Raw genomic sequence first — 13134 nt, forward strand, 5'->3', positions numbered from 1 at the left:
AATACTTGCACAGTCAGGCATAGTGGCTTATGTTGCCATCATGACATCGTGGGGACAGAAAATGGTCCCCATTTCAACCACTGACATTTCCAGGTAAAAGTGTTTCAGACAGCAGAACTGGACAAGGCATCTATCTGCCAAATATCTCATGGAATTATTGCCAACTGGAGCAGATAGGAATAGCCTGATTCAGTATAAGCCAGCTCTCTATTGCAATGTCTCTCTATAGTATCATGCTGTTTTTTGTTTTTTTTAATTGCACAGGTTTCGTTACTGATTAGGACACCCCGTGCTCAACTTAAGGAAGGGGTATGGAACTTAATGGATTTGGCCCACCATGACTTCCCCCAGCCATGCCTTCTGTCCCCAGGCCCCACCCCTCACTGGCTTTGCATCTCAACTTCTTTTACTGTATTTATTAGGACAAGATGTAGGGAGGTTCTACGCCTCTGATTTAGGGCCTATTAAAATGTTTATCAATCTGCATGGTATAGGCCTGAAAGGCTTGCAGATGATGACCCACAAGCAGCGTATGGCAAGCCAATTGAGCACGCCTGTTTTGTGTGCAAAATAGGTGAAAGATTCCTGCATTGCAGAGGTTTGAACTAGATGATCCTTGTGGTCTCTTCCAGCTCAACTATTCTATGACTCTATGGGTGCTTCCTGATGCACATAGGAATCTTGGGATGTGGTTCATGACATGACAGAATTCAAATTAACCAGAAAAGAAGGTTTGGGCCTACACAGATCTTCTTTTTAAAAAGTGTGTTCTGGACTTCTTAAATTAATCCAAGTAACAAAAAGTCTATTGGCTTGGGTATTGCACCACCCTGGAGATAAATTCAAAGTCATTTTTAGCATCCAAAGTCAATTTTCTGAAGGATTTTTTATAATTTTTATTTGTACCTTAGGGTGTGAATCTCATGCTTCTTTGGAGGAATCACGATACTTTAAATGTAGAGTGTGCATGCAGCAGCCATTATTAGAGGGGCCAGGTAAAAGGAATGGAGAAGGACCTTGAATAGGAGAGGGAATTTCAGCCAGTGCTATTTGTCATGGGAGCAACACCAGATGAAGTTCCCATTTCTTCTACACAAGCATTAAAGAGAGCCAGTGTGGTATAGTGGTTAAGAGCGGTAGATTTGTAATCTGGTGAACTGGGTTCGTGTCTCAGCTGCTCCACATGCAACTGTGACCTTGGGCTAGTCACACTTCTCTGAAGTCTCTCAGCCCCACTCACCTCACAGAGTGTTTGTGGTGGGGGAGGAAGGGAAAGGAGAATGTTAGCCGCTTTGAGACTCCTTCAGGTAGTGATAAAGTGGGATATCAAATCCAAACTCTTCTTAAAGGCACAGGAGCCCTATCTTCTCCCCCATGCCGTCTAAATACTTATTAGCTAGAGCATGCTGCCTCCTGACAATCTTTCTTTCTAAGCTAGAACATGCTGCCTCCTGGCAATCTCTTTCTTTCTAATTGAATTCAACTCGCTAATATGGCTCAGCTCGCACACCTTCAGAATGCCTTATTTATGACCTAATGCTTGGTATCATCAAGGCATGAAAGATGAAACCCTCTGGGCTGAGCAGGTATATTCAGTGGCTGGAATGCATTGGCCAGGGTGAACAGGTTCATACATAGTAAAACCCTACAGGCAAGATATGTGTCTTGAACACCTTAAAAATAGCATTTGAACCCCCCGCTCCTCCCCCGGCATGACTAGGTGACAACTGTTGTAGTAAGATTCCAAAACAATGCATATGTTACCTAGCAGCTCTTTGCTATGTTTCGGCTCCTGTGCAAAGATGATGTTATCTTGTGAGGATTATATGTTTCGTTTGCTCTCATCAAAGAAGAAGATGCTAAGATAACTCCCAAGTTTTTCTGATCAGAGCTGATATTTACAGAATCTGTAGCTTGATACAGATGATGGCAGAAGTCGAGACAGGTGAGGAGGAAGAGAAACCAGAAGGCGTGACTAGCATATACTTAAAAGGATATGCCGTATCCTGCAACCTTGGAAGTACTTTTGCAACACCCAAGTTCCAAGGGTGTCACTGGTTTACTTAAGTTCCAGGCCCAGTGCTTTTTTTCTGGAGGGACTCATACCCCTAAACATTTTGTGAATCTAAGTTTGGCCTCATTGAGGGGCAGTATTTCAATATGAGTAGGAAAATGAGAGTACCCCTAAACATTTTTTTAGGGGGGTGGAGGCAAGCACTGGTTCCAGATACTTCTTCCTCTGGTAAATCAGTTTCCAGTCACAGCAAGCTTGGCCTATGGGTGGCGGGGGTGGAGTTGTTGTCCAACACCATATGGAGGGCGGCAGCTTCCCCATTCCTGCCCCATAGCAAACATTCCTTCTAGAGTCTGCTAGTGGCAAAACTGATGTGAAATATTGTTGCCCGCTGACTCCGGGACGATATGCTCCAGACATCTGGATGCAGCATGAAGAGAAGAATTATAGTTGGTGGAGGTTTTTTTGTTTTGTTTTAAATGTAGCAACACACAAACAATAATTTAGCTCTTCCTGGAAGTTTTATCTGGGCTGCCCAATTTGAAACGAGGACATGCAACGCAGCTGGATGCAATTGTGAACCTGTAAGCTTTAGCAACGGTGGTTTTTCCTGTGGGAACTATTTAGGGTATTGTTTTTCTCATGACTTCAGTTTTCCCTTGCCTTCCTTAAAATGCATTATTTTCTGTCCTCATTTCTCCTAAACACTAACACATTCTTTCCTGTTGCAGCACAGCCCTTAGCGGATGTAGGAGCTGGGGAAAAGAAGAGACTAGAGGTACAACCAGGAAAGAGGAACTGGCACCTCACTATAGTGGAACATTGATATTTTCTTCAGGGCGGAGCCCTTTGAATGTTAAAATGTGGATTGTCAGCTTTGCCTTTCTTGCACACACAACCCTTTCCAAAACATTCCTTAGGAGCAACATGTTTTCACCACACCTCAATTCATATTTGATAGGGTTGGGGGTGGGGGTAGAAAAAAAATATTGCTCCATTTCTAACTCAGAGATGGCCAGCTGGCAGCCTACAGCTCAGACGTGATCCCTAAAGCAGTTATATATGCAGCTGTTAGGTGGTCCTTCCCAGTATGTTGTAAGAAATTAGTTTCCATATTTAAACATCTTTGGATTCAAACGTGCTGTGACTGAGTGGGAGAGGCCTTTATTCCTCATGGATCACTGTGTGGCGCCCTTTTGTTGCAGCAAACGGTCAATTCTGAGAACAATGGATTTGAAAAGTTTATTTAATAAATGTATACCCCGCTTCCCGAGAAATATTCTGCACAAAATAAATTCTGTGGTAACTAAAATTTTTACTTTTTTTTAAAAAAAAAATAAAAATAAAAATCATTGCATAGATTAATCTAATTAATAAGGCAACAGAGCAACCTGAAAACCCAGGCACTGAAAGGAGGTAGTCTTAAAAGTCCTCTTCAACTTTGCAAGGGATGGAGACTGCACCTCCAAAGCAACAGGGCCACTGCTGAGAAAGCCATGGGCAGATCACAATTTGGGGAAGTCATGAGCAATAACCCCAATTGTCACTTTTGACATCACCGACAACTGCTTCCAATGAGACCGAAGGGTTCAGCAGCAGATGCATGTGAAATAATATAGAAAGGTCCCAATAATAGAGGTGAGGGGCTTAGAGGTGGTCACATATTATCAACAAAAGAGGCATGTGGGTGAGGAATGCAGACCATTTCCTCATCGTTATCTTCCCTCTGTAGCCCCTCGCTGTTATTTCAATCCTACACAAGACCCTTCTCATATCGGAGCTTAGCTGAGGGAGAAAAGCTGTGTGAGGAACAGACAGTTGGAACAAACCTTTTATTTGACAGCAGGATACGATCAAGATGGATGTATCAAAATGACTGAACATTTTTAGCTCCACACAAATTCAGCACCATGTGTCTCTTAAGTTAGGTGCGTCAAACTTGGGCTAGGGAGACCCAGGTTCAAATCTCCACACTGCCGTCAAAAAAATTGGCTTCCAGGTGGAAAAATCAAAATTGGAAACAGAACTGTTAGACCCCAAAACTAAGATACTTTCAAGAATGTATAACTTGCTGTTAAAATGGAATACGCAGGATGAAACGGTTAAATCAGCTATGATTAAATGGGCACAAGACATTGGTCATAACATTATGTTTGCTGACTGGGAACAGTTGTGGACCACCGGTATGAAATTCACAGCATGTAATGCCTTAAGAGAGAATATTATGAAAATGATATACAGGTGGTACATGACACCAGTCAAGCTCGCAAAAATATATCATTTGCCCGATAACAAATGTTGGAAATGTAAAGAGAATGAAGGTACATTCTTTCACCTTTGGTGGATGTGCCCAAAGATTAAGGCTTTCTGGGAGATTATCTATAATGAAATGAAAAAGGTATTTAAATATACCTTTCTGAAGAAACCAGAGGCCTTTCTCCTGGGCATAGTCGGCCAATTGGTGCCAAAGAAGGATAGAACTTTCTTCATGTATGCAACAACAGCAGCAAGAATACTTATTGCAAAGTATTGGAAGACACAAGATCTACCCACCCTGGAAGAGTGGCAGATGAAGGTGATGGACTATATGGAATTGGCGGAAATGACTGGCAGAATCCGAGACCTGGGAGAAGAGTTGGTGGAAGAAGATTGGAAGAAATTTAAAGACTATCTGCAGAAACACTGTAAAATTAATGAATGCTAAAATGATGTTGGATTGAAAATAAGTGGCATTAGCAACAAAGTTAATAAGAATATGCAAAAATGAATTGATAATAGATGAAAATATAGAGTTATAATATGTTAAGATATAGAGTTAAGATAAATGAAAGAGGGTAAGGATTTGCTGATTTGATTATGTAAATGGGAATACAAAAAGGGGAGGTGTGAGGAGGTCAAAGAAACAAGCTAATGAGTGTAAAGTTATAAAAAATGGATTTGTTTTTAACTTCTTTTTTCTATTTTTCTCGTTTTCTGTATTTTGTATTTTTGTTTTTCTTTTTGTTTTTTATGCATTTTTGTATCTATGACTTTGTAAAATCTTGATAAATATTCTTAAAAAAAACAACACAAATCTCCACACTGCCATGGACTGTGAGCCAGTCATGGTCTTTCAGCGTAACCCACCTCAAAAAGTTGCTGTGAGGATAAAATGGGGGAGGGAGTGGTGTTTGGGAGGAGAGTGGTGTATGGTCCCCTTTCTGGACCACCTCAGTCTAGGAAGCTGAGGAAGAAATGAGCGAGAGCACCATCTTGGCCCATGCTTCAAGCCCCCTTAGTTCAGTGAGAGGCCTGTGACCCCCCCCCCCCGTTGTTCTTGCAAGCAGATTTAGAGGCTTTCACAAACAAAAGTCTTCCACATTGGGCCTTCACGTGGTCATAAGTAACTTTTCTAAAGCCTTCTGCCCAAATGAAAACCGGAAATGGATAAGGATGAGCTGAATATATTATTATGCATGCAGCTTGGGGGAAATCCTCATGTGCAAGAACAAATATTTAAAGCTTATGGTTTCTGGTGGAAACTGAGGTCATGTTGTGAGTGATTCTACAGCTGGGCCTCAGGCCAGAACAAATAAAATAATCAGCAAGCCACTTACAAGCCTCTTTGTTGACTCTTCCTAGCTTTGGAAAGCTCCTGTACATTTGCTGTTTTATCGAGTAACTTGAATATCGTGCTTATCTTGTTGGTAAATGAGAGTCCTGCCAGCTAATTGCTTGAGAGAACTGAACTCACACAAGCAAAATATGTTTACTGGTGCTTAGAACGGCCTCATTAAAAGCAACCATTTAAATGTGGGTATGTAAAATATACAGTTCTTATTTATGATGACAATTCTGTGAGGGTCTGTCACTATTATCCCCTGGCCCTCCCTGACACACAGAATCTAACTGGAGAGGTACTACTACTACTACTACTACTACTACTAATAATAATCAAGTCTTCTTAATTCTCAAAAAGATGCTGATGAATTTTCATGAGGACTTTGTAATTTTTTTTAAAAAAGTGATGTGGAAATGTGGAGAAAGAATGAAAAAACGAGAAACTGAAACATACCAACTGGCTCACTGCAAGCTGATGGGGGCGGAGCTCTTCTCTTCTCCAGGCTTGGGAGACAGGTCAGGTCTCATCTCTGCCACACTAAGCTCAAAAGCATAGAAGAGCCATATTGCCTTCAAGTTTCTCTGATGTCCAGTGTTAGGAAACTAGGCCCCAAATATCATTCATTTTGTGTTGTGCAAGGCAGTTGCCCAACTCAAGAGAGGGTCACCACTTGTGACTACACAGTTGTGAACTGCTACATAGGAACTATGTGAGTGAGAGCTTTTTGCACGCCCAGCACCTTACTGACAATTAGTGTCTTTTGTTTACATGTTCTCGTCTTACAACAGAAGAGGGAAAAAGCAGACCAGAGCCTTCCAATGGCCAGCAACGTGTAACATTTTATTTCTTTGGTTTAAAATACCTATAACAGTGCTACTTCATTGGACTTGTGTACATTACTTAGTTTTGCACCAGTTTAGACAACTCTCCCACCCACTGGACTGAGCAATCCCCGTGGTCTTTGTTGTTTGCAGTGTTAAGCTCTTCTGCAATATCTTCCCCCCTCCCAGCCAATGTGAATCTTCTCAGTGGATCCAAAACATCCCCTGATGCTTCCAAAAGCAACAGTGATATATCTAGGCTACACATATGCGAGTGACGCCGGCACAGACATGAGGACGAGCTTCCACAAGAGTCACCTGCTGGTTACTTTTCTTCCCCACAAATGGCTAGCAAGGCTTTGCGGTAATCTCCAGAGGTGTCCTTCTGCAAAAAGAAAGGAAGACAAAATGAAAACCAGAAATGCCTACAAGTGATCAGCCTCACTGGTAAATCGGAGGATATAGAAACTTAAAAATGATCTTTTTAAGGCAACTCCAACATGTGTCTTTTGATGTATCTACACTGCAGCCTTTAAATGGATTTAACTATCATTACTTTGTGCCGGAGAAGCCTCAAACTACTAGGACTCTTTAGCATAAGCCGTAACTATTAAGATAGCATAAAATGATATCATTTCTTAATGTGGATGTTATATTTCCTTTAGCATCTCCTTAATGTCATTTGCTGGTGAGTTATTCTTCAAAGAAACCTGAAGGGCCGCTTTTGAAGGTTACAGTTTTGCTCATTCTCTGTCTAGGAAAAAGCCCAGGTAATTCTGGAAGTGTACAAGCACATTGATCAGGCACCTGCTACTCATAGCAGCTGTCTGATTAGATGCTATCGTGGTAAAGCACATATGCCCATATGCGTCAAATTTTAGTCTACGGTTGTTCTTACAGGAAGACACATCTCTATGGAGGAAATTCTAATGGTGTGAAGCAGTCTTACTATGACTGCACATTCTTTTTGCCACCTATGCTTGGGTGGAACATTCACCTGGTATGAACAGGCTGCTGTGAGTACAACCAGTTGAAGATGTACATGAAACAAATAATAAAGGTCAGCACAGCTCACTGCACACAAACATGAGGTTCTGGTTTTTGTGCTGGCAAAAACCAGAACCTCTCATTACCTCGATCATGTGATAGAGAGATTTGTCATAAATATCCCAAAATTCACGCCGGATGTTGAGCAGATCAATTTCACTCCTTGAGACAATAATCCTGATAAGAGTTCGGTCGTCTGTGCCAGCACCCTTGGGAGATAAAAAAACCAGTAAGAATTTATTTATTTTTTTAAAGAGAGAGGAAGAGCAGGAAGTGAGGGGACTTTCCCGCACATTGCTATCAGCAAAATATTTTGAAAAGGTGGCAACCAGCTCTATCAACCAGAGGTAGAGTGCTTTTGTTTACAGTGATACTTGGCAGATGGTAGAATGGGAGCTTCATGCTCTGTTCTGCTAATGAACATCAGCATTGAGAGATGAGCTGGTGCTGGGCACATACCAATGCCGCCTCAGGTTGTTGCTGCTACCCCACTCAACCTCTTTAGAGCAAAGCTCTATATTTGAAATGGGAGAACGATGCAAGCCTTTAGCACTGTGACTCTCATTGCTGCATCTGTTTCACTGACAAATTCTCCAAATTGACTCCCTTCGAACAAGCAACAGACTATTTGCTGAAGGGGCCTCCTGATTGTTTCAGTGAATCACAAGCAGGAATTAGCCATCCCTGGCCTTCTCAAATGCAGTTCTGTTCAGGAAACCACCCCAACTCCTACTTTGCAATCAGATGATTATTATTGTAATTAAAAAGCTTCTGATCTAGCCTTCCCTTTCCTGGTGAGAGTCAAAACAGCAAAGGGAATGTAGTTTTTACCTTCATGGACTTGTACAGCTTGTCGGCAAAGAAAGCTTGCTTGTTCTTGACACTCCGCACTTGAAAGAGAGCAGTGCAACATGAAAACATTGTACAGGAAGCCCCATCTCAATCAACCCCCACACCCATGTTTTTAAAGAGCTACGGTGTCTCAGGTTGCTTTTTTTGTTTGTGTGTAGAAAGAAAGGAGTGGAGAGGAAAAGACAGCTCTTGGAAAGCACACCCCCCCAATTACTGTATTGAATATCCAAATTTGGTTGACAGGGTGGGAGAAATGGTTCATGTTTGCTGTCTGGGTCAATCACAGATGGATGTAGGTTTCTAGAGCCCAGGTTTGCAAGCAGAGGGCTCTAAATGTATAGTGTGGTTGCCTCATCTCCATTAAAGAAAAAAACCATAGATATTTTTTGAAAAACTGCACATGATTCTGTTGTTTGCAGTAGGAGGAAAGCCATATGGATGGTTGGGTAGCCACTTCCTGCTCTGTGAGGGAATTGCAAAATTTAAGTGTGCAAGGATGTTGCAAAATGTTTTAACTATGCAGCAAGGGGCAATGCATCCAGCAGGTGTTGCTTCTCTCATGACTGTTCTCCAGGCTTCTTGTCTATCCAGCATCCTTCTCTGGACACCACTGGAGGGGATCTCTGGGTCTGCAGTGAATTCAACAGGCCCATTAACACGCTACAAGATGACTAGAGAAGCAGCCATTGAAGAAGCCACATTCGAGCTCAGTGGTGGCAAAGCTCGCAGCGGGTGGCGGCCATTTCCTGTTAGTCTTGGTGAAGGTACATTTTTAAAAGTCTGTTCAGGAGAACAAGATTGCAGGCAGGTCAGCCAGCCTGAGGGAATCAACATACTGCAACCAAGCAGAAAGTCGCTGATAAAGAGAGATAGCGCTTGAAGCCTCTAAGACCTATATGACATACTGCTGAGCCATGCCAAAGGTTACGGTGTCAGTGAGATCCTATTCACTGATTCTATCTAACAGCCAAGTCTCAGCCGAAGGTGTTTGAAATCTGCACAGCAATCTCCAAGAGCAAGTTTCTAGCTCTCAAAGCTGTACAAAAAAAGGCTGGAAACATGCAGACAAATGTTGGTAAAGGTGCATAGTGTGCCAATATAAGATTTCAGCTGGTTAGGAGGCATCCCACATACCACTCCTTCTTCAGCAGGCCAATAGCTAAGTCCCCACTGGATACATAGCAAGTCACCCATATAGCCTCTCTTAGACATTAATACCATTCACTGGAATAGCTGAATTCTGTGAAATACTTTATTTTTATCATTTTTATTTATTAAATTTGTATACTGCCTATACCCATAGATCTCAGGGCAGTTTACAACATAAAATTACAATTACCAGCCCACACTTTTTTTTTGCAAGTGGAATACAACAGGAAATTTAACTAAGGCCAGCTTGCTTCATCTCAGGAATATTATAAAAATTTGGTTGACTGTTGAGGTGGACTAGTTGCAAGAGCAAGTTCGGCAGGGCAAGGTTTGCTGAAGTCCACACTCAATGTGCACGGAAAGCACAGGCCTCTTTTTTTTTACGCTCGTGCAAGAGACACTCACCAATGGCTAAAAAGACGTCGCGCACATCTCCAGACATCCGCTTGTTGATGGCATGTGCCACATCATGGTTCGTCATCTTAACAAACTCCTGGAAGACTACAAGGATTGAAGGTAGAGAATAAGAAATCAGAACCCTCTATGGCTTTGGAATGACCTAAAAGCTAAGCTAGGGAACTAGCCAACTGTCCTCAGTGAGCAATGGGACTGGCAACAGCAGTGTCATAAAACTGCTATGCCCTTAGTCCACTTCTACAGTGTGTTAGGCAAGGTCAAGTATGTCCAAGGGCGATTAGGTGCTGCCACAGGGAAGTATCAAATATCAAGATGTTCTACAGAAAAGTACAGTTAGTGAAACAAACCTCCTAACCCTGAATTCCAGCAGGTGTTCTTGAGCTAAAGGAGAATTTCTTTCTTTCTTTCTTTTTTGTAGCACAACAATTGCATCAGCAGCCTCTTTCCTTCAAAGCCCCTGAGGAGGTAATAGTTGCCCTTTTCCAAACTACAATAACACGGCCTGAGAAAGGTCAGGTCAATGAGTCTGCATCTAGGCTTGGGCTCCACAACATTCAGCAAGCACACCACTCCCTCCCTGTTTACCTCTCCGGAGCTGGGGGTAGCTCTGCGTACACAAGATGGTCATGAAGCGTGTCTCCAGAGATGTCGAATCATCACCGGAAACATCGGACAATTTCTGCGAAACCAAAGAAGATTGAAGGGATGGGGAAGAACAGCAAAGGATACAGGCTAGTGAAATATTTTGCTTTTGATTCCTGAGAGCCTATATACCAGTGCATTCCTGTAAGAAGGTTGCTATGTATTCATCTATTAATATGGCAGCAAAGATTGTGAAAACAGCTCAGCAAAAGCTTCTGTGACTATTATGAGAAGGCTGGCAACAAGTAGAAGTCTGCCCAAGTAGGATTCTCTCTCCAAGTGTACTAAACATATTGCCATTTGAGCTGATCCAGTGAGAGATCACCATCAGGCTCTAAAAGGTTCCATGTGACTATGACTGAGAGACACTCCCTAATCATTAGGGCTCTGACAGGCCTCTCCATTTGGCCTGCAAGGCTGTTTTGGTTAAGCCACATATTGGTCCTACACAAGGAGGCATATAGGACATCAAGTATGGGGCAGGTAACAAGATGCAGGTGGGCTAAAAGGGGGACTGTAGTTGATCGGAATACCTGAAAAGTCCCATGCAGGGCACTTTGCAAGCCTTGACAATCCACTTTTTGTTGGAGGTTTGCAGAGCAATGTGCCTTTGTCCACATGCGGCAATGATGTCAGGTGACTGACTTGTCCAACTTGGCCTGTGGTGGTGAGGGAAATGTGGCAAGCCAGACAGATCCAGTTCCCCACTCCTGGCCTAATGGGTCTATAACAGAAGACACCCCTCACCCTCGAGAAGCTTATGAACACCTCAAGGCTATATGTAACTCTAACATCTTTTCCTACCCCTAAACGGACAACTCAGCTGGTTTTTTTAAAATTTTGCCACAACAGGTAAAAAAGGAGGTCATATTTTGCATCGTCACCTGTGGGACATTAACAACAGAAATAGCAACCATTTCTTCCCAAACACCAAAAAAGGTTGCGTGAAACTGCCCTTTGACAATAAATACATGCAACAATGCAATGACAATTCATCTTCCCATGTGCTTCATATGTAGTGAGAAATGTACAGCACATCTAATGGCACTCTTATGTTTTGGAACACTTAGCAGGTCACTAACCATTTCCTCCCTGTGCAGTTAATTACTTATTATGCAAACTTTTGACATTCTCTGCTCCTCTCTGGCTGCTTTAAGAAGCATTCCCCCTCCTTTGCCTTCCCAGTTTTGCAGGCGAGAAGTCAGGCCTAAACAAGCCAACAGTAGATTTTTTATAATTTATCCTGCCCCACTACTGTAAGGGAATGTTTTCAGGTTATCTTTGGTTGGAGAGCCAGATGAATGCAGGCAGTAGGGCAGGCCCAACAGCCAGTGAGATATGGGCCAAAATGGGTTTGGCAAACCTCAGAGTGGCCATGTGCCCAACTCTAAGCAGAAGACATTCCTCCCTTTGAAGGGCTGTCAAGGGACAGTTTGCTGTTTTAAGAGCTGACCAACATAAGCCTACTTTAAAAGGTAAAGAGCCCAAAAAAGGAAAGCAGGAGGAGCCTTGAAGCTTCCCATTAGCCGTTAGCAGCTGGACAGCAATGTGAGTCTGGACTAAGCTCACCTGGCCACAGTCTTCCCACTATGGCAAGATGTATTGCACTTCTATTTAAATCTTCAGCAATTTTGCATCTATATGTACATATAAATTACCAAATGCACATTTTGTGCGAAGTCAAGTCCTCATTTTTGACAGTGCACAAGTGGTCACTCTAAAAAACCTCCCTGTGATTTGGAAGGCACTGTTGTATGAGTCCACCCCATGAGTCCTGAATAAAGTGTCAACAACAAAAATGGCAGGCACTCACCAGGGTTTCAGCAACAACCTGACAACAGAGAGAAAGAGGGAGAGAGAGAGAGAGGAAGGCAACAGGGTCAGAGATAGGCCTGTGCAGCACTTTCTTAGGATTTCATAGATTAAAAACAGGGTCATTCTAATCTCTCAAGCCAAGATCTTCAGGCTCCCGAAAAGTGGCAGCAGATTCATTTCTCAGACATGTGCAGCCCTTCTGATATTTTTATGTGTCCAATTAAACGCCTAAATGAAAAATATATCCCTTTGTTCAGAAAAAGTATATCTGCCAATGCTCAGATGTGGAAGAGGGTCAAAAAGAGAATGGAAAAGGAAAGGAAACATATCTGCAAAGGACCTTTGGCCTGGGGTAAAGAATGTTCTAATCACATACACATGCACACATACGCCCAGTTTCGCAAGACTTCAAGGACACAAGGTCTGTGCCCAAGGAGCTTCCAGAGAGGGGGACAAGCCACAGATGGACCAAGAATTGTGGGGAAAGAGAACATTCAGTACTGGAGCAAAAATTAGAAATCTAAGGCAAAGGGGACCTGGAAGATGAGAGGGGCTTGGTTTTGTATATGGCAAGAAATAACAATAGTTCTGGTTGATTGAGGGGAGGGGAGGAAAGCGACATGCCAAAATAATTCTGCTTGCAGTTTCAGTATGCCAATGTGACATCTATGTTAGAATTAGATGCTGTGAAGGGGGTGGTGGGTGGTGTTGTGTGGTCTCGCTACAAGTTACAATTTAGGTGTATTCTGAACGTCCCATTATGCATTCTCACCCTG

The 13134-nt window shown here is 42.6% G+C and overlaps 1 protein-coding gene across 1 annotated transcript in view; it reads right to left on the reverse strand.

The window, feature by feature from the left end:
* Window positions 1-6434: 6434 nt before the first annotated feature.
* Window positions 6435-13134, reverse strand: part of ANXA6 (annexin A6) — a 21091-nt gene continuing 14391 nt past the window's right edge. Inside the window, exons 5-10 of the mRNA XM_083728204.1 lie at window positions 12357-12449; window positions 10487-10580; window positions 9890-9985; window positions 8315-8373; window positions 7570-7692; window positions 6435-6821 (exon numbers count right to left, since the gene is read on the reverse strand). Of these exons, the coding sequence (XP_083584330.1) occupies window positions 6762-6821; window positions 7570-7692; window positions 8315-8373; window positions 9890-9985; window positions 10487-10580; window positions 12357-12449 (525 nt within the window). The 3' untranslated portion in view covers window positions 6435-6761. The remainder of the gene's footprint in view (window positions 6822-7569; window positions 7693-8314; window positions 8374-9889; window positions 9986-10486; window positions 10581-12356; window positions 12450-13134) is intronic.

Source organism: Podarcis gaigeae (genome assembly GCF_964106915.1).
Source record: "Podarcis gaigeae genome assembly, chromosome: 2".
NCBI classification, from domain to species: domain Eukaryota; kingdom Metazoa; phylum Chordata; class Lepidosauria; order Squamata; family Lacertidae; genus Podarcis; species Podarcis gaigeae.